This window comes from Neolamprologus multifasciatus, chromosome 23 (assembly GCF_963576455.1).
Source record: "Neolamprologus multifasciatus chromosome 23, fNeoMul1.2, whole genome shotgun sequence".
In the NCBI taxonomy this organism is placed as follows: Eukaryota; Metazoa; Chordata; class Actinopteri; order Cichliformes; family Cichlidae; genus Neolamprologus; species Neolamprologus multifasciatus.
Window position 1 is genome coordinate 22,105,845 of NC_140460.1, and position 26,163 is coordinate 22,132,007.

The following is a 26,163-nucleotide window of genomic DNA, read 5'->3' on the forward strand; positions in this document are numbered from 1 at the left end:
AGATAATTCATCCAGTTTAATTTTCCAGAGTATACATTAGAAGCAGAATTGCTCTAAAGAAGCTAAAAATAAGTTCAGGTAGGAATTCTGCAGTCCTGCAGGGCATTTAATAGTAATGATGCATAAATGCATTTTAGGAGCTGTATTTAATCCACAGCACATAGTAGATAATATTAAACTTGAAAATAACCTTACCTGATTAAAATAATTTCTTACTAATCTACAAAACAAAACTGTGCAGTGGAAGTTAAAGATTGATTACGCTACAATCGTCTGTGCAGCTCCACAAACAAAAACATAATTAAAATTATAAACAAGTACATAATATATGTGCACCTTTCTCTCTGTCCTGTCATCTCTTTGCTCATTCACAGAGTAAATACGATCTTTTGTACGATAGTCGGCCTGTCATTTTTCCTGTTCATTTCATCTCATTCCATTGATTAAAATTCCTACTGAGTTTCCTTCGACGGCGGTGTATGTCAGCTACTACTACAGAGTCATGTTTTGCCTTTGATCATAATTCAGTCCATCAGCCCTGCTCTTGCGCTACCGTCTTTGATTTTTTTTTTTTTTTTTTTGAGCAGCTCAAAATATAACAAAGCCTGCAGCAAAATGCATCTGATGCAATGTCAAGGAGCGGAAAAGTGGGCAAAATCAATAGGTTTCTCACCCCACTATTATAGCGCTTGGAAGCAGTGAAGAGGGGTCATTTGTTGGCATTTTCAACCCCGGCAGATGGAGTTTCCAGTGCCAAAGAACTGCTGGCAAGATGCCCGTCTTGTCCTGAGTGCCTGCCATTATCGCCATTATCATCTCCATCTTCTCTCCTCATTACCGAGTGATCTCTTTCTTTTACTCCATTTCATTCTCTATTTCCTTTGTTTTCTCACCTCTTGATTTAATTTCTCCAATTTTTTTGTTATTGCTGTCTGAACTGTTTTTCTCTTCTTCTAATTCACTCTCCTTCTCATTCATTTTCTGTGGTACAGAATATCTGAATCCCATTGAGGAGAACCCGTTTGTCACGCGACGTAAAAACGGCGAGATCCACGCCCTGGATAACCCAGGCTACCACAGCACACCCAACAGTCAGCCCAAAGGAGAGGACGAGTACATCAATGAGCCCCTCTACCTCAACACCTTCCATACCCCCGCTGAGTTGGGCCTGGAAGCCCTGAGGAGAAATGGTCTGCCCCTACCCACCCAGCCTCCTTCTTCTATCTCAGCCACAACCTCAGGCTCCCATCTCCCGCTTACCATCCAGACTAGCCTGCCCCACTACCCCCTCCCCACAGCCCAACCATCTCCATCTGGTATCCCTTGCCACCATGGTCCACCGACTCACATCCTCCATGCCCACCACACCGTCAAACCTGCAGGGCAACCTGGTAATCCAGGTGGCGGCTCTGTTGCTCAGAGCCAAGCAGGAACTACTGCTCAGGCTCAGGTGAGCCAGTCGGGTGCCCTGTCCACTTCAGCCACCATCGGGCATGGCAGCCTGCCAGCCTACCAGAGCTACGCCACCACACACCCTGCCAGTTTGCTGAAGCATGGAGGGCAAACATCAGGTAAAGCCAGCGGGAAGAAGCTAAAGGTGACCTTTGACAATCCAGAATACTGGCAGCACAGCTTGCCTCCCAAATCATCTAACCAGGCAGCCTCAGATGGTGCCCAGGGAGGTTCCACCAACGCCAAGCTCTTCTATAAGCAGAATGGACACATACGACCGGCAGTAGCTGAAAACCCTGAATACATGTCTGAGTTTTCCCTGAAAGCTGGAACCATCTTGCCACCTCCACCTTACCGGCAGCGAAACACTGTGGTCTAGATTATTCCGTTTAACCAACGTTCCCCAATCTTCCTCTAGCCTCCAACAAGCCCAACATCCTCTCCAGTTTCACGGTCCTACACAAAGAGAGAGTAGCCCCAACCAAGGCTGCTCTCAGCCCTGCCCAGATAACAGGCCATCTGCTGTAGATTGTAGCAACATCTGGAGGAGGTGGACCGAACCAAGCAGAAGCAACTTAGACCCCTGAACTGTCACTATAGACAATCTCGTCAATCTCTGTTCTGTAGATAGAGACTGTGCTCCATGTCATTCAGAATGTCAAGGTTATGGTAGTTTTCAGTAAAGAACAGATGCTTAATTATCACACAGCAGTGGACGGACTGTATCTGGGGGTACCTGAACTCACTGCCAGCCACTTGGGTTTCAGATTTGTGAGAGGAACAAGAAGTTTTACTAATCTTTTTGCTTTCTATTATAAAGTTCTGAGGAGAAACAATATTCTGCAAAGGGTTTCTGAAAGACACAATCACATAGAACAAATACAGTCTGTTAGATGTCAAGATGCCTGGTTTTCTGAATGACCTTAGAGTGAGGTAGCCAGGCAACAAAAGCAAAATATGGAGGAAGAAAAGACAATATAGAGTGGGCAACAAAAGATGGAGCACTCATCAATCATATTCAGTGATTTTGCCTATAGGATTATACCCACCGTGTGTTCTTTTATATAAAATATGTGAATTTCATCTCATCCTTCTACTGTAACTGTGATACTGTGATGGACAAAACTACAGTGATCTTTTTCTTTCACACTTGTAGTTCAACCATGGACTTTTTAAATTGCTCGAGAATCTGCAGGGCAACTGCTGTTCTGTTGGTTTTGCTTGGCTCCTGTCTGTTTGGAGAAGCTGACTAAAACAGCTTTCCCAGGGCAAATGGTAAAAGGGAAACCACACTGTAAACACTTTTATAATCACGGGTTTCAGTGCTGAAAAGATTTTTATACACTGGTTTTCCCATTCAAATCGTGAAGCTGATGAGAAAACCTGCTATGAGCTGTAGAGTACTCAACAGTAAAGCAGCTGAACTCAAAATGGTGTTCAAAGAGAGAGAAAAAACTACAGAAAGGGGAGGAAAAGTTCATGAAAGTTTATACAAACTGACTAATGAAGACCTCAAGGAAGGAACAAGACAGCACCAGCAGAGCACAGTTAAACAGACTACTTTATATGTCTATCTGTCCTTATGTCAGTGTGATTGGGATTAGTGTGTGCGTGTATGTTCATATTTTAGCAAGCTACAGGTGACCCCACTGGGGGGTAAAAGTCAGTGTTAATGGAGTCGAAAGCTAAAGATCTTCAGTACTAACCAACGATCGACTCTATCAAGGCTTTTTTTTTCCTATGTCAAGTATAAAACAAACCAAGCTCAAATCAAAAGATCATTAAAAGCCCCAAACTGCACCAAATGGCACCAAATCTCTGGAAGGGTTTTATAGATTTAGGGTGTCCTTAGCTAACGTTACTTTCTTTGAGTTGATGAAAATCAAGAATATGAGGATTTATCATTTTATTAACTGGAACTGGTGCTCGTCATGGTGTTTGTTATATTCTCGATTGCTTGGTCCGAGAAAAAGTACAATTTTAGACTACTTTTGGCCACATAACTCTTGATTATTTTTGTCCACATCTGATCTAGATGTTTTTTGCTTTCTTTTTTTTACAGAATCATGTTTTTTCCAGACCCCACCCATATTCTCATTAGACTGTTAATTGGTAGATAATTTCATTTTGGCTACTAGAAGTGTCAGTGGTTCCTACCCAAATTGTTCACAAGGCAGAAGTCGATAAGCTAACCTTGTCTGCTAGAAAATGTATTTTAAAGAGCAAGAAAAAATGATGCTTTCAAACAAGTCAGATGTTTTAAAGCTAAATTTATTCTTTAGCATTAAAGCTAGCTTAAGCCTCACATGCACCTCCATAGAATTGTAACTACACCTTGTGGCAACATAGATCTCTGATCTTGCCAACCAATATTTGGCCATAGATTGTGGCTAAATACAGAAAACCTGACAGTAGCTTGAAGTGTATATTTTATTTATATTTCAACCAGGACAACTATAGTCAGAAGACTGTTGTTTTAGTAATTTCTGTTTGGAGGTATGGTTCTATTCTGGGGTAATGTAGAAAGCACAAAGCAGGGAGACTCCTTTCACGTAAACTATACTTCTGTATCAGCTCTACGTCGTAACTTATACCATAACCAGACCCGATTTTAACCCTATGCCGCAACCTTCTAAGTAACCTGTCGTGCACTTCCCTAGAAATGTAACTACATGTCGGGCCAATGCATACCACAACGACTTGATGGTGTGGAAGACCGCAGTGTAGGGATACAAGGATTTTCCAATTAAGTAGTTAGTTGGGATGTTGAGATTTCCCACAGAAGTCTAAATGAAGTTTAAGATTTCACAGAGCAGAAATAACAACAAATGTGAAAAGGAAGAGTTAGCTGGATGTGGGGTTGGCTGCTTCCAAAAAACTGTCATAAGGATGTGTAGAAGGGTACTAGCTGAGACATTAGCTTATCATTAGCTGGGACTGTGGTGGAGCTTGACTTTGTCACCTGGCTGAACTTGGGCTTTGCTCCATGTATAAGTTGTGGTCAGAAGTTTATATCCACTCATCACAAATATCATGGTCATTTTGGGCTTCTAATGAATTCTTTGAAACGGTCTTTTTTCCACGGTGAAATGACTGTATAGTATACATATTTAATAACTTTAAAAACAAAAAACTGGGCTTTAAAGTTTTAAAAAGTATCTGGCATAACTCTGGCTGGATATTTGGCCACTCTTCTTGACATGCATTGAAAATGTAAAAAGTAAAAGAAAAAAATTCTAAGCTGAAAAATAACATGACATTCATGCCCATGATGAGTGTATGTTAACCTACGACCACAACTGGCCAAACCAAGTTCATAAAGCAAGCTCTGTTTTGAATACATGTAATTTTTTTTAACGCAGCACAGGGTAACTGGTAAAAGAAATGAGTACTATACTATATGACATCTTTTCAGTTAAAACTATAATGTTATGTTTTCCAGTATTAAGTTAGTTTTGTTTTCATTAGTTTCTTGGTGAATCACCAGACAGTCAACTACTGTTACCAGTATTAATAACTGTGCCAATTTTTAACATACCTAAGAAAGTCATTTCTTGTTTTGTTTGATGTAATTTGCACTTTCAGCACCACTGAGTTTTAAATAAATTAGTCTAGCCACTGTTTAACGAAGCTTCTAATCTATAAAGGCTTCACATCTGTTCTTAGCCCAGAGTGATATCATCACTCTCAAGAAATCTCAAGAAAATAGTTCTAACCCTGACTACTGATGCCTGTGTAGGCAACTTGCCAGTCAATGCTGCTGAAAGCACTGTATTAGAGCCGTTATTTCTTCCACCAAGCCATACACAACACCTGTGGGTAGGGGAAAACACTGCAACACTTGCCAAACTTAGAAGTTCAAGATAAAACTTGTGTAATGTTGGTTTCTCTCAGAGGTCCTTTTGCAATATCTCCTTTATTTAGTTGAATGAATATGAAGAAAAACTTGTAGTTCTTGAACCTTTAACAACAACGGTATTTTTCATTATTTGTGGAGCATAAATATTGCTTTGTCATAGTTTCAACAACATTTCATCATCCTGCTCTGCCAGAGCCCAGCCCTGCCTAAGCTGTGTTCTTGCGTAGGTTATTTATTTTGTGTATTTAAAAGTGTGTGAAAGTGTGCTTGTCTCAGTCTATGCACATGTAACGCTGTATGTGTTTATCCTCCCCATGGAGCACTTTGATCAAAGTCGCGGGTATAAAGAAAGGATTTCCACTCTTCGTTACTGAAATATTCAACTTGTTTATCCAGCCGTTTACCACTTCAGAAAGCAATAGCTTTAGCAAAAGTAGAAGGAAGGAACTGGGGCCAAGAGGTCATAAGGAAAACACATTTTACATGGTACTTGACCAGCTTCAAGAATGTCCTTGTTTCCATGTTTTTTCATTGGCTTCAAACAGTATTTATAGTAGTGCTTTGATGCTGTTATGATTAATTGATGAAGGAGTATTTTGTAGTCCTTTTTCGAGCTCTAATTCAGTGAAATAGAGACAGCATTTAATATCAATGTGAAATATTTATGGCGCGTTTGAGCTTGTTTATACTGAGCGATGGAAGCGACTGCCAAATCTGGGTTTCAAGAAAAAGGAACAAAAACATGATGGTGGTCGAAAGAAAAACACACGCCTTGGTTTATGCCTGTTTTGCCCTAAATTACACTGCAGACCCAGGCAAAATGTGTGTTTGAATCAAGAACAGATTCAAGGACTGATAATACGACTGGTTTCAAATGTTCTCAAGAGCACTTAAGAGAATCCGAGGCATCCCCACTCTCCCATTTTTGATCTGAGTCAAAAATGGGGGAGTGACTTGTTTGTTGACAGAAAGGCAGGAAAAAGCACCTGAAGTTCCCCTTCTGTCAAGTCGTGTTTTTTCCCATCCTAAGGCCTTGGTTATCCTTTTAGAGTACCAAAATGTGTTGCGTCTATGTGGAAGCATTTTTTTTTCCTCTCTGAAAACTAATATCTTGTGTCTTGTTTCAAACTAGTTTTGCCTTGGTGTTACCTGCTGCTATTTGTCTCAGTCCTTAACAGGCTTGTGTTCGTGGCAGTTCAAAAGCATGCCAGGGGGAAACACTGCTGGTTAGGCTGATCCTTTTTATATTATTTTCTGGGTTTAGTTTTTTTATGTTTTTTTACTGCCTCCTCAAAGCCAAGGTGCAAAGGCATGTAGCCATGTCCTGAACCGAATCCTTCAATATTTTATCCTCAAACACCATACAGGCTTCAACAAAGTCTATTGTATAGTAAATATAACATTGCATGGTTCCCAAAGTGAGTGTTTTACTGCCCTCCACCTTTGTATCTCATTTATGACAACATTATAGTCAAATTTCTGTCCAGTGTGGGAAAAATTAACCAGATATTTTTTATCGAGTTTAGTAGCACAAACCGGGAATCCTTATTTCTGCGATGATTCATGGGAATTTTTGTGTGTGAGTGTAGTACACCCCCACCCCCTCCCTACAGTGTCTTTTTAATATTGAGTTTTATCCTTAGTATCAACGATGTAACTTCTTTTTCCCACTATTGTGTTGGCTACTGTACATTGTTCGACGTGTTTGTTATTCTAGCCACGTTTTTTGGTTTCTTGACATTTTAATTGCACAAAAGAAGAAAAAGCTACTCTTAGCTACTCCCTTATTCACAAGGGGTTGCCATAGCGGGTAGCTCCACATATTCGGTTTGGTAGATTTTTACGCTGGATGCCCTTCCTGATACAGCCCCGAAGGGATTTGCGTCTCAAATCAAACCAGGAATCTTTCGCTTGTTAGGCGAATGTATAAACCACTATACCATTGTCCCTCATAAAAGAAAGTCATTCATTTTCTGTATTCAAATCATTGTATCAGTATAACTGTACAGAATCTTTGGGATTTCCTCCCAGATTTATCTAACACACTTCAACAACAAATGTGAATAATATTTTTATAAAGCACTGAAATGGCCGACTTGGTGAATTTGTAAATAAGGAGGCGATGCTTTGAATTTATATTGGTCTTCTCTCCTACTGCTTTTTTCTCCTGCTTATATCGACTTGTACAAAAAGAGCCGTACATATTTGCTTTATGTAAGTGTACCCTTTTTACTAATGGGTATTTCATTTTAAAAGTGCTTGTTGTTCCCTTCTCATGTGAAACTCTGTTCAGTGGCCCTGCTTCAGACCTTTGTGGCTGTTCACGTGTAACGTTTCAGTTTAAGTGAACACTGTTAAACACTACACAAATAACATGGGTGGTGTCTCACTTTGAATACTTCCATAATAGTAGCATATTAGCTTGATAGTGTAGTGTTGTCTGAAATCAGGCACGACAAGAGGCTGGACTATTGGAGCATTTGACCATGGCTGTCATGCTAGCTGGCACATTTTGTTCATGTTTACATTTGTCAAGTTACTTACTAAATGTAATACTAAATTCTTCTGAAGTAATGTAAACACAGTAACATCAGTCCCAGATTGAAAAATCTCTTGCTTTTAGCTTCCCAGATAGCTAGCATTAACAAGGATTTTTGCACTAGCTGCAACATTTTATAAACATATGACAAAATGAGCTTCTTACCATGTATAACACTTCTCTGTCATTGCAGATGTAAGTTTAACATGCATAAATATCAGTCGGTGCCATAATGCGTGAAATATCAATCCCGGGTTGCTAAACATCTACTGGCGGTAGCTAGCTAGATAGCGCAGACTGCAAGTGTCACACTAGATGGCGCATTTAGTGAATTTATCAAGTTGTTGAGCCTCTGGTCAGATATCTTACACTAAAATCTCTATGAAGTCACAGAAAACTACCAGACAATACCACAGTGCAGACAACATGCCAACAACACAAAAACAACTAGCTAGCTAGTATTAGCTCAATACCTGGCTCTAATTTGAAGATCAGCTGTTAATGCCTTAGTTTCCACTACTTAAGGCCCAAGTCAGACAGGCTGTGCTACGGGTTCACCATTCTCTTTGCAATATCTGATCACTAAGGAAAGATGTATGGTCCCCCACCAGTTAACAAGTGGTTGCTGGAGATTGCTGTCTGTCACAAATGGGGTGCTGCATCAGACGGCCTCCTTGTGATTGTTTTGTTTGCTTGCATATTGTTGCTTTTGCCTGTAGTTTGCATGAAAAGCAGCCACTTTTCAGCTATGCTCTATGTAACTGGAAACTGAGAACATTCACCTTAAAAATAAAAGCAGTGCCTTATCATTGGAACTAAGACATTTCAAAAGGTGCAACTTTTATAATTAAGGTGAATATTTGCCAATTGTGCCACACTTTTGTCAGTTTCACTACAGCTTAACGAGTAGTTTGTGAGCATTTGCAGACACGTTGGACGCTTCCATGCAAACTGGAGACTGTGCCAGTCTAACAGTGGCTAAAACAATCATAAGTAGATTTTTGGTACAACTCTGTATACCTGTTGGTAACCAATGTCATACTAGCAACCGCCAGCAACCTCCAGCAGCCATTTGCATACTGTTTGTGGAATATACACTCTTTTGCCATGGTGTTCACTAGCTGTTAGGGTAACCCCACTCACTCTAGGCCTAAGTGAGTGAAGGTTTTAGCAATCAATTTCACAGTCATTGCTCGCAACATCCAGCAACCACTCATCAACCAGTTGGGCGATGAACATTTTTCCCTAGCAAACGGTCATAATCAGATTATTCCCAGCTGGTCTCTAAGCCTGTGTGAATAGGTCCTGAGCAAGATTCGGAATAGTGCATGCCATTCACAAAATAACGGTAGGAGTGGGAGTACGCAAACTGAGACACATCTGATTTACTTTTCCAATGCCTACCATGTCAGTCACCCAAGAGAACTCAATGCCATCTTTCTAAATGTCATAAAACTGAAACCCGTGGTCCCAACTAACCTATATAAACTGTGTTTGAGAGTCAGTGTTACCTTCTCTGCTTACTTTCAATTCAAAATATTACTGAGCCAAGTCCACCCTCTTACTCCTCTTTTCTGCACAGCCTTCACAATAGGCCCTGATTTCATTTAATTTGTTTTGCATGCTTTCAAAAGGAGACATAGTGGAGAGAAGGCGTCATCGCTTGCTCCTCTTTGCGTACTGTTGGTTTTCAATACTTTCCCCTTGTCCCTTTACCCAACACAGTCATTGCTGACTTTCTCTTTGAGTACTTTGAAACCATACCCAAAGCTTTATATCATAGAAATACCGTTCCTCATGTTTGTTACATGAATCTGTCAAAAGTATATTTTTAATTTAATATAAATAAAGATTGATTCGATATATGGTGTGGTCGTTTGTGCACGTGTGTTTAGTAAGTGTTGTGTGGGCTTTTTTTTACTTGATATTTACTTGGGAAAGCACCACTTTAAAGTTTTTATCCTTGTTATGAGTTGCGTATCTTCAAAATCAGCCAAATCAGGGATTGCTAACCTTATTAGGCATTCTGTATCTTTTTCAAATACCCCTCAGTGGGGAAGCTCAAGTCCTCAGCCCAGATCATAGGTTTCCTTGCTCGACATGCCACTCTGCTGCCTATAAATAGAGTGGAAAACGAAAGCTGCTTTCAGATCCTATAATCCACATGCTAACAGCTTCAATAATAAAATTTAGCAGATGGTGTCTTTAATTAAGGCAAGGAAGCTCTCAAGTTACAGTGCGCTTATTTTGACCCGACTTCTTGAGATGAACATTTCAGAAACTTGCACTGGAGACGAGATGCTGCACCGCTCCACGCTTTCATGCTCAAAAGGACTTGCAGATGAAGACCAGCTGCATCAAAAAGGTCCGCAGTGTGCTCGCCTAGCTTCCTCCAAAACCTCGCCTCAAATCGGATAATGTGTGGATACAACATTTTGCTGTCGTTTTACTCTCGCCCCGCGCTGCGCTTAATACACTGTTTACCCAAGTGTTGGTTATGTAAACTGGCATAGGCAACATCTTTGCTATGCAAGCGCTCCTTCATTCCACTCCCAGGCTTTCATTTCAATCATAAATAATACAAAACTGTCCAATGGCAGAATATGAGCTTTCTGAAGTCACTGCTATTAATACTAATAAGGCAATGGGGTGCTTTAAGTAAACAGTGTTTATGAACTAAAATCCTCCCCCTCCTTTCTCGTCCTCCTTCTACCCCTCTCCCCTCTCTCTCTGTTAGTTTCCTCAGAGCACCGAGACTCGATTAGTAAGCACATCGAGTTCCACCACAGTAATTTAGAGAGGTGGGCTTCTACTGCGGATGAACAGTATTTGAACTATCTCCTGTTATATATTCTTATAAAGCTGCTTATTTAAAATCTATATTAGGTCTGGCTTCTTCAATGACTGTCCAGAAAAATTACGTTTCCCATTCGCTGCATAAAAAGGAAATTTAATTGATACTCATTCCCTTCCTAACACCGAACTCACATAATAGACAGATTATCTTGAACATTAAGCACACTTGCCGACAAGACTTTGGACATTATCACCCACACCAGACAGCAAAGGGGGGAGAGGTCACTGTTAATTTGGCAACTGCTGTATAACCATTTGTCAGTGTATTACAAGTCTCCTTTAAAGCCATTCTTCCATTGAAGCCCGCTATCGCCGCCAGGAGACGAGGGTTCAGCTCCATCCCGGAGGCCTGTAGCAATTATACTTACAGCTGCCCTGTACACCTGTGACATAGCTCCACGATGACAGCTCATTGCCAACAGACTGCCGCTGTTTAATTGCAGCGTGTCACCTTGACGGGGTGTTTTGCCCACATCTCCTCGCACCAAGGAGAGGCAGCTTTTTGAAATGGAGCCACAAGATTGATGACCCTTTAATATAGCAGCCTGGGGTTTGACTAGTGCTTGTTTTTTTTGTTTGTTTGCCACCAGAGTTTCATTTATTGTGGTCAGAAGTACTCTCAGCAGGATCTGGACCCCAAGTGTAAAATGGTATAATGTAGAATTATTCCATGAATTAGGAAGGCTCTCTTGAAATAAAGAACAATTGCTCTACTTATATAAATTCATTGCTGTACTTATATGCACTTATTGCCCATATAAATTCAGAAAGACAGCTTTATGTCAATGAGCTACTTTCTCTAAAGATTAAAATGGCTGTTTTTCCATTTTAGTGTACTTATTAGGATGCAGATAACACGTTTTTGATTTAATGCTGACACATTACCAAGACCTTACTTAGTCTATGTGCTGCTGATGTGCTGGAAAAGTGGATATATGTCAATACTGTTCAAAGTGTACCATAGAGCATGTCTTTTTTGCATCAGCCAAAAGGCATACTGAAGTGGAATTGTGTTTTAAAAAAAGAAACGAACAGAGAAACATACTCACGCGCCACTTTATTGGGTACATTTTGCTAGTATCAGGCTTAACTTGTTTTCAGAGATGCATACATTCAACAAGGCGATAGCAGTACACTGTTGCTGCAGATCTGTCATGTTCAACAAACCAGTTTCAGATGATCTACACTTTGTGACATGGGATGGACATGTTCAACAACAATACAAGAAAATATCCCCCAAACCATTAACACCACAACCAGGCAGGATGGATCCATGCTTTCATGTTGTTTACACCCAATTCTGAACCTACCATTTGAATGTTGCAGCAGAAATTGAGACTTATCAGACCTGGCAACGTTTTTCCAATTTTGGTGCAGCCATCGCCTCTGTTTCCTGTTCTTAGCTGACAGGAATGACACCCAGTGTGGTCTTCTGCTGCTTTAGTCCATCGAGGTTCAATGTCTTGTTCATGTAGAGATGCTCTTCTGCATGCCCTGGTTGGGGGCGATCGTGGCTCACGAGTTGGGTGTTCGTCTCCGACAGTCTCGGTCGTTGTGTCCTTTGGCAAGACACTTCACCCGTAGCCTACTGGTGTTGGTCAGAGGGCCCGGTGGCGCGAGGCAGCGAGGCTGCTGTCCGGCCTCGCCTCTGTCAGTGCGCCCCAGGGCGGCTGTGGCTACACTGTAGCTTGCCATCACCAGTGTGTGAATGTGTGTGTGAGTGGGTGGATGATTGTGTATAGTGTAAAGCGCTTTGGGGTCCTTAGGACCAAGTAATGCGCTATACAAATACAGACCATTTACCATTTATACTGTTACCTTCCTCTTAGCTCAGAGCCATCTGACTATTCACCTCTGACCTCTGACATCAACAAGGCATTTTCACCCAGATGGATGTTTTCTGTTTAGATTTACTACTATTAGTTGTCCGGACATGTTTACAGATAAACACAGCGTGTAATTCATTTCTCACACTTGTGCTTATGAGTTCGATTTTGGAGAAGGAAAGAAAAGGGACATCCACACAGACACCACCATCCAAACTCTTTATTTACACAGCCGTATGCACATCACTTCAACATGTGGAGACGTTCAAAGCTTGCCATACTAGCTGTTGCTTGGTTACGGTTGTGAAGCTTCATGGGAGTGTGAGACGGTTAGGTATTATTTACTCTGCTGATGTTATGATATTATCCTCTCTCCGAAACATCTGGATTCCGTAGGATTCAAACTGCCACCGAAAAGCTGCTAGAATTGAATCATAAATCTGTTTCTCTGTTAATCTGTGTCGTTACAGCGCTCCTCTTCGTCATTTTAGTGCTAATCTGACATCATTACTCTAACATATTGCACCTTTTTAACTTCAGATGTCATATTTACATTGTAATAACACAGGGAAAACTGCTCGTGGTGTTGTGCAATTAATGTAATGTGCAATTAAATTCAGAACGTGTGGGTTATGCGGTTAAAGATATGAAGCATAAATCACAGTTATCTCCCATCATGGGGCCATATCTCTCCTGCCGCGCCACGGCTGCACATGGTTAATGTTAGCTGGCAATTTTCATGAGTTATATCCAGCGCGATCCAGTGCTGAAGCAAGCACAGAATCAGGGGCAAAGCCACGAGTTTTGCCAGCATAATTAACCTACGTGATCGTTAAGTCTTCACCAAGCTGTAAAAGATTGACTCTTTCCCCTCCGTTTAACCTCAGGCCGGCCAAACCAATCGTGACGGCATCAAATATATAGACTGTGTATGATTTCAACGAATGAACTCAGGATAAATGTGAGCGTGATCCTGCGGTTAATCTTTCAAATGCATGCATGTCGTTTCATAGCTATCAGAGATTTCAAAGGATGTTTTGCAGCTTGAAATATGAAGCTATGGTAAATTCCTGCATCATTAGTATTCCTCAGCAATCCCTCCACAGCCACGCAGATCCAGTAAGTGGTTATTTAGTCTAATCGTTTAGAAAATAGCTTTGTTATTACACCTTTTTTGCTAATTTGAGGAAAAGTTATCTACCCTTCAACCCCCCCACCTAAAGCTAGGTGAAATGTTTATTACTGACTCAGCTGCAACCTGAGGTTTTAAATCCTGGGATCTGTCATTTTCAAACTCAAATAAAAGTTTCCTGTTTATAATCGAATATTTCTTTAAAACTCCAGGCTGCTGTTGTTGTTAGATTAGCCTTTTTTTTTCCACCAACCAGATTGGAAACCGGTGGGACATGCTAGCTTCATGCCTGAGGCTTATGCAAAAGTATGGGGGGAAAACAGACCCAAAGAGACCTATCTGCTGCCTCCCACTGAAGACGCTCAGTCCAGTCTGCAGCTGAGGATTACCGTGTGGAACGCAGGAGGAGGAACGTGAGACAGCAACTTCCTGTAAGGCAACTTTTCCACACAACATAGTAATCAGAGCAGAGACGGCAGCAGAGGAGAGAGCAGAAAACAAGAGAGGGAGAGTTAGAGAGGAGAGGCCAAATGGAGGTAAAGGTTGGGCACAACAGCCTGAGGCACACTGTCAGGGGCAGAGAGCTGCACAAAATCACCTCTGAAAGGGTAGCTGCTGTTGACTGAAATCATAACAATACTGTGAGAGGCTTGATTTTAGAAAATATTTTAGGAAGAAAAACTTGTGAGGAAAACTAAAAGTGCCGTAAACAGAATGTGTGCTTGCTATTCCTTCTACACAAAGTTATACATGCTGATTAGTGCGAAGACCTGTTTTACGATGAAAACTATGGCTCAAGCAGCTAGAATCATCACTTCAGGTTATGAGGCACCTTTCAGTCGATGTTGTGTGTGTGGTGGTGGTGGTGGTGGTGGTCGGGGGGGGGGGGCATGCCATGTTTGTGTTTTCTACAGTTGTGGTGAGAAGTTTCCATCTATTAATCAGCCTGAATGCTGTGGTAATTTGGGGCTTTTAATGGTTTCTTTGAACTGTTCTTTTATCCCGGGTTGAATGATTGTACAGCAAACATCTTTGATGACTATAAATATAAGAACTGAGTGTACAAGCTTAAATTCATTTTGGTTTTTCTCTAATCCACATATGCTCAGATGTCTACACAGAAGCTCAAATATATACGTACACTGACATAAATCTTTTAGTAAGTGGTGCTCGAGGTTCTATGCCTGTCGGCAGCCCTCTGTATAATCTGACAGACTCGGATCTTTGGTACTGATATATTAAAAATCGACACAATTGTACATCTGAACAGCGAGCATAAATGCGCCCTTATGGATAGACCTCAGGGATCCATGTCCTCTCGATGAAGGCACTATGCCCACTCAGCCCAATTCTATCGATATACTTTGGCTAGACGTTACAAACAAATGAATGCAAGTTGGTAGTGAAAAACTTAAAACACCCATATCACTGATAATTTATAGCAGTGCAAGTTCAGTTTCGGTTCACACAGTAGTGCTTCTGGAGAGCTGGTGGTAACCACTGGGTGGATGAGCCCATGCAGGTCAGACTTTGGGAAGTATCCCTCATGTCTCTGTAAACTAAAAAGAGGTCATTCATCAGCTGTTTGAAAATTGTAAAACAAGTGGAAATGCATTGAAGGTATTGTGCACTCAGTCAGCTGTTGATCCACTGTTGATAAGTTGGGAGTTCTTATGGAGCTATTTCTAAACAACTGCAGATTGCAAGATCAAACAGTTTAAAGAACTGTACTTAAGTACAAGTTATTCCAATGCGTGAACACTTTGCAGAAGTCTTGAAGAAGACCTGAACTGTCAGTCTTAGATTAGAGGAAAGTGGTTTGGATATTCAGGAACAACTCAGGACCTGCTGAGGCGCAAAACCTGAGGCTCAGAGTTTTACATCATCATGGACTGAGAGGGATGGTGACCAAGAAAGGATGCCCTCATCCAAAATCGATGACTTCAAGCTCGACTGAAATTTGCAGCTGCTCACACAGACATGATAAAATAACTTTTGGAGGAAGGTTTTATGGTCAGATGAGACAAAGATTGAGCTGTTTGGCCACAGGGACAAGAGGTATGTTTGGAGGAGTAAAGGTGAGGCTTTCAAACCCAAGAACACTGTAGCAGCTGTTAAGCATGGCGGTGGTAGCATCATGCTCTGGGACTTTTCTGCTGCTAGTGGCAGTGGTACATTACACAAAGTGGATGGAATAAATACTAGAAGCTTGTTGATGGCTACCAAAGCATCTGGTCTAGGTGTAAATTGCTGAGGAACATTTAACCAAATATTGCTGTGGGTGTTTGTCTGTTTCTGTTTATTGTTATTTGCCAGAACACAATTAACTTAAAATGCTCTGATTTTTAACCTACATATGAAACATGTTATCTCATCATATGTTTTGCTGGACGTCACCTCTTACAGACTAATTTCATGTACAATCAGCTGCCTTGAGTTTCTCATCTCTGGCTGGTAGGTCAGGTACTCCTTCTCCTCCACCTGTTTTCTTCTTTTTCTTATGGTCTGTTCATCTTTTTTCATATTACCTTTGATGTCAAACCTTTTCTTTTTTTAACTCATGGCTCAGGGAGAGTCTTGCAAGGATCGATATTCAGCACCTCCATTACTTCAGCTCAAGGATTTTTTTAAAGCATTGTCATCCTGTGGAAACCCTCGGGAAAGGTGCACTTTTCCTGCTTCCGTTTCTTTGTGCTGCTTTTTTGCCTTAGAGTCGCAGGATTCTCTCTTAAAGCATCGTTATATCTTTCTGCCATTTACCTCAAGGCAAACATGTTTCTTTAAAGGCTATAGAGAAAAGAAGCCACAGATGCAGATAGCATGCAGATGGTATGTAGATGACAAAAAGCCTCCTTCATTTTGATTCACCATGGTGGTATGAACAAAACCAGTCAGTGTGTTAATTTCATGAATCTGACTGTAATTGTGTGTCCGTGCTTAGTTTATGACAAGAACATTTCATAGTGAATGAGGCCCAATATTTTTGGCGCAATCAGCACTGAGTATAGACGTCCAAGGATGGCTGAGAATGACCGAGCTAAGATAAACTAGTGATGACTCACCAACCGGACATAGTAGTGGTGGATAAGCAGAGGAAGACACAGCTTTACAAAGTGAGGAAGAAAGAACATGAGAAGCTGGAGAAGTACCAAGGGCTGAGAGAGGAGCTTAAGAAGATGTCGAGGGTGAAGGTCACAGTGGCCCCTGGGGTAATCAGAGCGGAGGGTGCAGTGACCTCCAAACTGGGCGAGTGGCTCCAGCGGATCTCAGGAGCAACATCGGAGATCTCTGTCCAGAAGAGAGCAGTCATAGGAACAGCTAAGACACTGCGCAGAACCCTCAAGCTGAAAACTGCAAATTTTTAGTTGAAATATAAGTCGCACTGCATCTGAATAAAATTTTTATAAATGTAGAAAAGAGAGCATTTCTAGCATTACATTTTTTTTTTATTAATTCATGTTTATGTTGTTTGGGGGTCCTCTTTAAACAATTTCACTATAGCATCAAATCCACCAACCAAAGAAAGCCATTCCCAAGTTGGCAGCCGGCTTAAAGGCAAATTAGTCATCACTTTTCCAGACTGCTCCTTAAAATAATGAACACACAGACTGATTTTTATTTAATAATTTTAACGTTGGCACATCTGGACTTCCATATCACAGAACATTGGTTAACTTCTTTTTCCTGCTGCTTCCTCGTACACACAATACAGACAAGATTACAGGTAAAACTGCACATGTACTCCTCCACACACCTCCCCCCCCCCCCCCCCCCTTTACCGCTTACTGAAGATTTTCACAGTGAGAGGTTTCTGACTTTAACTTCCTCTTTCCTGCGGTGACCCTTAACAACACACACACACGCACAGTGGCCTGAGGACAGAGATGGAGAGCTCTAATTTCCACAGGGCCCACAAAGTCCCTTCATCCCTCTAAACTCAATCTCGTCTCTTTCTCCCTCACAAAACTACACACACTGGCAAAATAATCACACACCCACACACAGACACACATATTTTGCAAATGTGTGCAGTCTGGCCATGTAGGCCAACAAAAAAACATCTCTTTACTGTTTTCTACCCAATACTACATTATCTTTACCGAGCACAGTTTAGCAAAATAGACATTTTTATCCTTTGCATCCTATCCAACTCTGTCTTTGTTTTTTTTCTTTTATTACCTGCCGACTCAATCACATGTCGCTGTGGATAAGAGCATCAGCTAAATCCCTACCATGTAAAGAGGCTTGGAGACGTCCAGATGGTCTGTGGCTGCTCAGTAATTTGTCAAAGAAAATGATGCTGAACAGTGTAAGAAATTCAGCAAATACAGGCAGAAAGCATTCTTTCTCTTTAGTTGATGGCAAATGCTGTTTAAAGATGAGGCTGGCACGGCTTTAGGTTTTGTTTTAATGTGTGGTCCCATGAAAAATAGAGCCAACAGTTAATTTATCTTCACACTAAGTGTGCATTATACAGCCTATAATCTGGAAACTGGTGGCTTTGAACCTTTTTAAGAGTCTAAAAAGCAATAGTTTTGCCTTCTGTAGAGCTTTTACTCCTCTTTAGCAAGCTGAAGCCTGGACATACATTTTGAATGACATCACGCTGATGAATCACTTATTAAGAAATGCAGAAAACACCACAGATATTCCCAATACAAAAACACATGAACATTTCTTTTCTTTTCTTTTTTTTTAAAAAGGCCTCTTTGCTGTCTCTCCCCTTAACTCTGAACACTTTGATGTGGCCAAATGGAGCAGAGGGGGCATCTAACTGCCGCCTACCTGCCTCTACTTTCATCCAGGAGTAAGCCTAATAGCCTGCAGAGGGTTTCCCACAAATGCAAGAAAGTCACAGTAAGCAATACTTACTTTTATATCCTGAAGAGCTGTGATTTAATTAATGTAACCACCGAGGGAAACGGGCGGGGGTGCTGCCGCTGTGATGAATCAAAATGAGCATGTGCGTGTCTTTGTGATGGTTCTCGGTTATATGGTACCGCTGGAGCATAAACGTTGTCTCATAGGTATGTGTGCGCATTTGTTTCTTTTGTAAACGCGTCGGTGTGTTTGTCCTATCGGCTCCTGCGGTGACTGAGTGGCTCTAATTGAGTGTGCAGCTCACTCAGACAGGAGGTCTCAGACAGTGTTGACATTCAGGCAGTGGAAGGCCACCATTGGGGATGACAGCTGATCATTCTTCCAGCCAGCACCCTAATTACACAGAGATGGAACGAGGGAAGGGAGGAGGAGCAGGGAGAAAGTGAGAGAGGGAGACTTTTTAAACAACAAACAGGTTCCGGTTGCTTCCAATCAAGCCTCCCGTCCCGCTGTTTCGTCCATTCATAATGGCTGCCCCACCCACCGGTGGGTAGAGAAGCAGCCAACACCCCCACTGTCTTCCTGCTCTCTGTGACCACACTGCTTCCCCCACCCGACTCTCTCAAGCTGGCATCTTTCCCAATTATACCAAGTCGCGAGCTTCCGTGTGTGATTCGAAAAAGCATCTTCCTGTGTGTGTCTCGCTCTTTCTCTGGAGCGCACACACGCACATATAGAGACGTACTGACACGCACACAATCCCTTTGATGTATGGAGTCAATCAGACCTCATTGGACAGTGCTGTGATAGCCTCAGGATATCAACAGGGCTGCTCTCTGCTCACCCACATGATAAACTCTTTATGTGTCTACAGGCTTTTGGAGTAATAACAGTATCGCTGGCCTTCCTCACTCTTCACCATCCAGTTCAGCATATTGATAGCGCTCTGTACGTAGGTCATTTAGGCACGTAGACATGGTCAAGACGACCTGCTGAAGATTTAGAAGAAGATTTAAGTGACTTTGAATGTAGCATGGTTGTTGCTTCCACATGAGCTGATCTGGGTATGTGAAACTGCTGATCTGCAGGGACTTTCTGATACAATCACCTCTATGGTTTACAAAAAATGGACTGAAAACGATAAAAATATCCAGTGAGCGGAAGTTCACTGGGTGAAAATGCCTTGATGACCCCAGAGGGCAGGGGAGAATGACCTGACTGCTGATGGGGGGGAAAAGTAACTCAATTAACCACTCGTTACAGATAAGATATGTAAAAGAGCATCTCTTGAAGCAGATACCCTGCTACAGTAGCAGAGGACCGCACCAGCTGTCACTCCTGTCAGTTAAATTAAGGCTACAATTCACACAGACTCAACAAACTTTGGACAACAGTAGATTGGAAAAGCTGGCCTGGTCTGTTGAGTCTCAATTTCTGCTACAACGTTCAGGTGGGAGGGTCATAATTTGGTATAAACAACATGTCTGACCACTGTCTACTCATAGTATGCAAATACATTCACCCACTCCTTTTGAAGGTTATTCTGTTTTGCCCTTTGGTGTAACCTGTTCAAGGAAAGACTCATCCACTCACCTTCCTGTTCTGTTCTGCTGAGCCAATGTAAGACCTCTGCTTGACAAACTTCACTATGTAAACTAACATCTTCTTCTGGGAAGTTGCCATTCTTTGATAAATCTAACAAATCTGCCAACTATTGTCTGAGTCTGCTTTTGGGGGTTGTTTCTTGCCAAACCATGACAGAAACATCTGCTAGTATCTTGTTGATTCTGTTGGTTTAATCCACAAAGAGCAGTGAATATACAGATCAAGCCCACAAAACAAGTTATTCTGTGACTAATTTCTAAGTAATTATTTTCTCCAAATTAGACACCAGAGCTTAGGATACCAAAGCACCTTTTGACCCCTGGAGGCACTGACAAATCAACTGTGTGAAGGTATCATGCCAATATGGACCAAAATCTCTGAGAAATGTTTCCAGAAACTCGTTGATTGTACGCTGCGGACAACACCAAGTCCATATCTAAGCTACAAAACAGGAACCATTCTTGGCAGCCTTCACAGCCCGGTCATGCACACTTCCAGCACAGGAGCCCAAAAACCCATTTGAGTAATGCATATTATACAGGAGTCTGCTTTGCAATTGCCCTTCTTGCATTTGTTTGATGGTTAGAATATACTTTCATACACAAAGAAAGGTGTAGACGGGTAGTGAAAGTGTTTACAGGACTGATAAGCCGTTCGCTGCAGTGTTTTCATTTTGAGATCTCACCTTGGCTCTAGTACCATTCTACAATAATCTCCATGAGTGCATAAGCACACTCTTGTGAATGTTTAAAATCTTTAAGCCGTTATCAGGGCCAGTAACAGGCACTGCAAACAGATGCTTTGTTGTGGCCTTTGTTTAAGGAGTGGCAGTAAAAAGATTAGATCCTGTATGATTCAGCACTTTATTCAGTCGCTGTACAAAAACACATATTTGAGGCACTTGTGCTCGATATGAGTACTACTATTGTATAATTCTACTTTATTACAATTAGAAGAAAGCATAGTGTTTTTTTAACGGTACAGTTATAAATGAATATTTCACATTTGGAGTACTCAAAGCTTTGTTGAGCTTACAAAACATGACTCTAATTTCACTGGCTAACTATAGCAATACTTTGACCAACCAAAACAGCAACATTTTAGGCTTTTTGATGCTATAAGGACATTTCACTAAACATTTCTATGCTTTTACTTACATAACATTTTAAAGACTATCAAATAACCTATTCAAACCAAACTTCTGACAAGTCAGTGTGGAATGACCTTAAACATTATTTCTAAGGACCTGCAGGGTGCGAGTTCAGAAGAAGAAGCAAGATTTTATACAAGTCGCTGTGAAAACGGCCCTCGGCTCCATTTTCCTGATGAGATCTTGATTTTGTAATTTTCTGCCCCAACTGGAGTTAAAAGGGAGAATAAAGTTGGGTAGGCTTTACGGTGGACCTACTCAGTGATTAATGAGGTGTTACAAAGATCCATCAGTCGCAACAGCCAGAAGATTCAGCTTTACTGGACTTCACTAACTAACAGGAGACCATCTCTTATGCAGAGTATTAGCTATAGAGGTTTGTCGTGTGATGTCACGGGGACATTGCTTAAGAATGGTCCATCATATTGGATTTGATACAACCCCCATTTGGTAGGAAAAACATGTGCTCCCTGACAAGTTGGCGAATGGTCTTTTGCTTCCTGTCACTAGGTGAAACTGGTCACAAAAACACTGCTGTTAAAAAAAAAAAAACCCTTGTAATTGTTATGGTGTTAGAAGATTGCCACAGCTGCCTGTAGTTTGCATGGAAGATGACAACTTGTCTGCAAACACTCACCAACTAATCACCAAGAGGTAGTAAAACTAGAAAAAGTCAGCACATACCAGAAACTGAGAAAATTTGCCTTCAATCTAAAAGCTGCACCTTTTGAAACATGCCGGATGCAATGCTGAATGACTTTGTTGCTTTGAAGGTGAATATACTTTCATAGTTTTACAACTGCTCAGAGACTAGTTAGTTCAATGTTCATGTTCAATACAAAATACAGGCGACTGCAGAAATCGGCTACTGACTAAAGCAATTCCAAGAAGATTTTTGGCAACCAGTTGTAGAATAAACTTTTTTCCATAACTGCCAGCACAGTCTCTATACTGGTGTGACTGGGGCCTTATTCACTTGTGCCCACACTGTCACACATCCAAAAGTTAACAAGTAAATGCCACATGATTAGCAATCACATTACTATTCAACCTTAATAGTTAGAACATGCTAATTAGTTTAAATTGTAAACAGCATCCATAATTCACTATGAGATTAATGCCAAATCATTAAAATGAATTTATTCAGGGAACAAAAGAGCTGACTTTTTAAATATTCTTTTAGTACAGACAAATGCTGAACAACATAACTTGTCTTTCATTTATAGCAGCCATGGGTTTTTTATAATTCACGACTTAATGTCTTAATACAAATGCTATATAACAATATTGCCCCTCTACAGGGCTCATGATGGTAAAAGAAGTCAAAAATCATTTTTTAATACCAGGCTGTCAGCGTGGTTTATAGTGCTGTAAAGCTGGCCACGATAATATGGGAGTCTATGGGGAGTGACTCACGTTTGGAGCCAGCCTCCAGTGGCCACTAGAGGAACTGCATGTTTTTATTTTGTTTTTGTTTTTTTGGGGGGGGGGGGGGGGGTTTACCCCAAAGGGTCGTATTTTTACTTTTATCTTAGTCAAGAATGTAAAGTATATAACCTCCACTTAATGCATGTTTTTTTTTTTCTTTTTTTTTTTGTTTTTTTGCCTGTCCCATTTGGTTCTTTAGCCATCAGAATTGTTGTCTGAAGACCAACAAGGATACCCAATGGATTTATTTTGCCAAATGGATCATCATGGCATTGCCATATTGGTCCATTTGATCGACCTTTGTTTTTATTATTTATTTTATTTTATTTTCAGTTGTTACAGATGGGACAGACATGAGTGAGGGATAGGAAAGGGAGAAAGAAAGAGGAAGGAAAAGAAAAACTGAAGGGGAGAGGGACAGTGAGAAAGGGGGGAAAAAAAATATCTCCGGGATCACCTGTTGAGAGAAAAAGAATAGAAAACAAGCAAAAAAACCCAAAACAAAGCAACAAACTAGACAACACCATCGCATTAATCTAGCTAAGTGTAAATAGCAGTAAATACTAAATATTGAATGTTGTTGTGCAGCACGCAGGACAGACAGCGCACATTGTGCTTTGAAGTAGCAGCCAAGAAAGGTGTGATTTAAGTCTACGAACAGTGAACACCCGTGTGCACACCTGTGTGGATCGGCGCACTTGTATTCAAATGGTTTCCCCATGTAATGGTCTGCTAGAGGATGTAGAGAGCCATAGCCCCGTCCCCCAGGGCATGAAGCAGGCATGGAGGAGATCCAGGCCCCAGACATCCAGAGGCCCCAGAGTGCAAGAGCCCAAGGAGGACCACCGGAGGGGCATCCGTGCCACCTTCATGGGAAGGGCTGAGGATCCCCAGACGAGGGGTCACCCAGTAGCCACCGGGCAGAAGCTAGAGGGGGCTGCACCGGCGTGCCCGCCGGCTCCGCCGGCAGCCAGCTGTGCCAGAGTGAACCGAGCCGCAGGCACAGAGGCCGGAGGCCCGAGGGCCCTCCGCGCCCCAGAAGAGGCCTAACCGAGCAACAGGCGCCAGGCCCCGCCAAGTTGCCACCGGGAGTGAGCTGGTACATACCTGAGCGCCCAGCCCCGGACACCAGGAACCAACAATGCACCGACCCCTGAGGACATCAGTCACCGGCAGGGAGTGTGGTGAGGGGAGATAGGCCTCCACACTTGGAGGGCCTGAGAGTTCCCAGAGAGGTGGAGTCTAAGACCCGACCTGACATATAGACACAGACAAACAGGCACACACAGACACAGACATGCAAAAAAAATTTTTTTTTTAAAATGCATGTTTTTTTATGTTTCCTATGCGGTTAATCCACTGACACACCGATCACACAACACTCAAACACAATAACACAGAAATGTTTTATGAATTAAAAAGCACCACCGCATACGTGCACACACACACCATGCAAGCCTGCAGGACTCCACTTGAGATTCATAAGCATTTAATGAGTGTCTAGTGGGTGGCAGTGTGTCTGACCTTGCTCATACCCCTCTCTTATTGCCATACATCACACAGAACCCTGCGGACTTGAGCATGACAGGGAGATGAGTGTCAGCTCTTCACATGTGAGCCTGATCACATGTGAAATGAAAAAAAGGGTGTGTGTGTGTGGGGGGGGGGGGCATGTGAATAAGATATGTGGAACCACGTGTAGCGACGGGGATGGTGTGGGTAACATCAACAGTTCCACGCTGGCTCCATGTGTGTCTACATGTGTGTGGTCGTTCCAACATAGTTGTCAAGTTCTTGAGCGGGCCAATCTCTCATCTGCCATACACTCAGATGAACTGACATACAGTCAAACCAAACCGACATAAAGACAGAGCGGAAGGCATCACTATGCAGCTCAGCGGTGCAGTTTGTCCTGACCCTGTCTGGGGCCCTCTCCTCTCCGCTGATTCTAATGAGCTCCCCGGGGATTAGACTTTGGCGGCCAGCGTCCCAATGAGGCAAAGAGGGGGGCGGGTGGTGTGGGGACAGGCAGAGGGACAACATCAATAAGCCCACACAAAACAGTACACACACCTCGACACAAAAATACAAACTTGTTTTAGAGGGGGAGTGCTGGAATTTCATGTATCAGCGACATACTGTAAAAATCCATTTTTAGCACATCCATCCAGGTATGCAGGTGCTTTTTACAAGTATACCCACACATATACTGTATCAGTGCTTTCTGTGGATGTGATCAGCAATTAATTTAATTATCATTTTAAAATCAATGTAAAATTCCTATTGTTTTGTCTTTGTCAGTGCTGAAAGTCTGACTATCATATACAGTCACATACACATGGTACATACACCCCATGATTCAGTGGCTTTTAGAACCAACTTTAGCAGCAATAGTAATCATTTTCTGTATGATTTTATCATTCTCTTACATCGTTTGTACATCCTATTTGTTGCTTCAGTTCATCCATTTATGCACAGCTCTCTTAAGCTCCTGCAAGAGTAGCTCAATAAGATTGAGGTCTGCACTTTAATTGGTCTATTGTTATTTTTTCAGCCATTCTGTTGTAGATTTACTGCTGTGCTGGGATAACTTTCCTGTTGCATGACCCAATTTGGACCAAGCTTTAGCTGTTAGACAGATGGGCTCACATTTGGCTCCAGGATACTTTGGTATACAGAGGAGTTCATGAGTGTAAGTTGCCAGGTCCTGGGGCTGCAAAAAGGGGTCATTTCATCACCACTCCATCATTGTGCTCGACCATTGGTATTGGGTCCTTGTGCTGATGCGCTGTGTTTGGTTTTCTTCAAAAGTAGTGCTGACCAAACAGCTCCACTTTGGTCTTGTTTATCCAAAGGACATTGTTCCAGAAGGTTCAAATTTGCAATTCTAAGTTGTACAGCCATGTTATTCTTAGAGACAAGAGGCTTTTTCCTGCCACTTTCAAACAAGCCCCACTGTTCATTATGTTTTCTATCTGTACTGTCATGAACTTTAACACTTAAAATGCTAACTGGGGCTTGTACGGTCTGAGATGTTACTCTTATGTTTTTATGTAGTTTTATCTGGCTATTGCACAGTCTGAACTTTAGATCAGACCAGCAAACTATCAAAACCTCTGGTTTTATAGCGCTGCACTTGCTGATGAACATGTAATCAACTGTATTTGACCAGCAGCACCTGGCTCTATGGAAGCAGTAAGGGCTGACTTAGTTATTCCCAGGACTATATCATCATAAGATCTTAAACTCAGAAACACATTTTACCTTTATAATTAGCTATATTAGCTAATTGTATAGCTATATTAGCTATAATGAATGTAGCTATATAATTAGCTAATATAGCTAATTATATAGCAACATTCATTACACACATATTTAGCTAATACGTGTAATGAATGTATCAGTGTGGGTTCTATGTTGCCCCACACAGGAAGTTTCTAACAGTGTAAAAGCTCAAAATTCAAAAAGAGCTTGCTAGCAGCATAAAACCTGTTT

General features: G+C 41.7%; 1 protein-coding gene across 3 annotated transcripts in view; it reads left to right on the plus strand.

Annotated features, from left to right (window-relative positions):
- LOC146491525 (receptor tyrosine-protein kinase erbB-4-like) overlaps positions 1-9,713 on the plus strand; it is a 361,361-nt gene extending 351,648 nt beyond the window's left edge. For all 3 annotated transcript variants that reach the window (XM_085152628.1, XM_085152630.1, XM_085152629.1), the window contains exon 27: positions 993-9,713. In XM_085152628.1, coding sequence (XP_085008754.1) covers positions 993-1,831 — 839 coding nt within the window. In that variant the 3' untranslated portion in view covers positions 1,832-9,713. The remainder of the gene's footprint in view (positions 1-992) is intronic.
- The last annotated feature ends 16,450 nt before the right edge of the window (positions 9,714-26,163 follow it).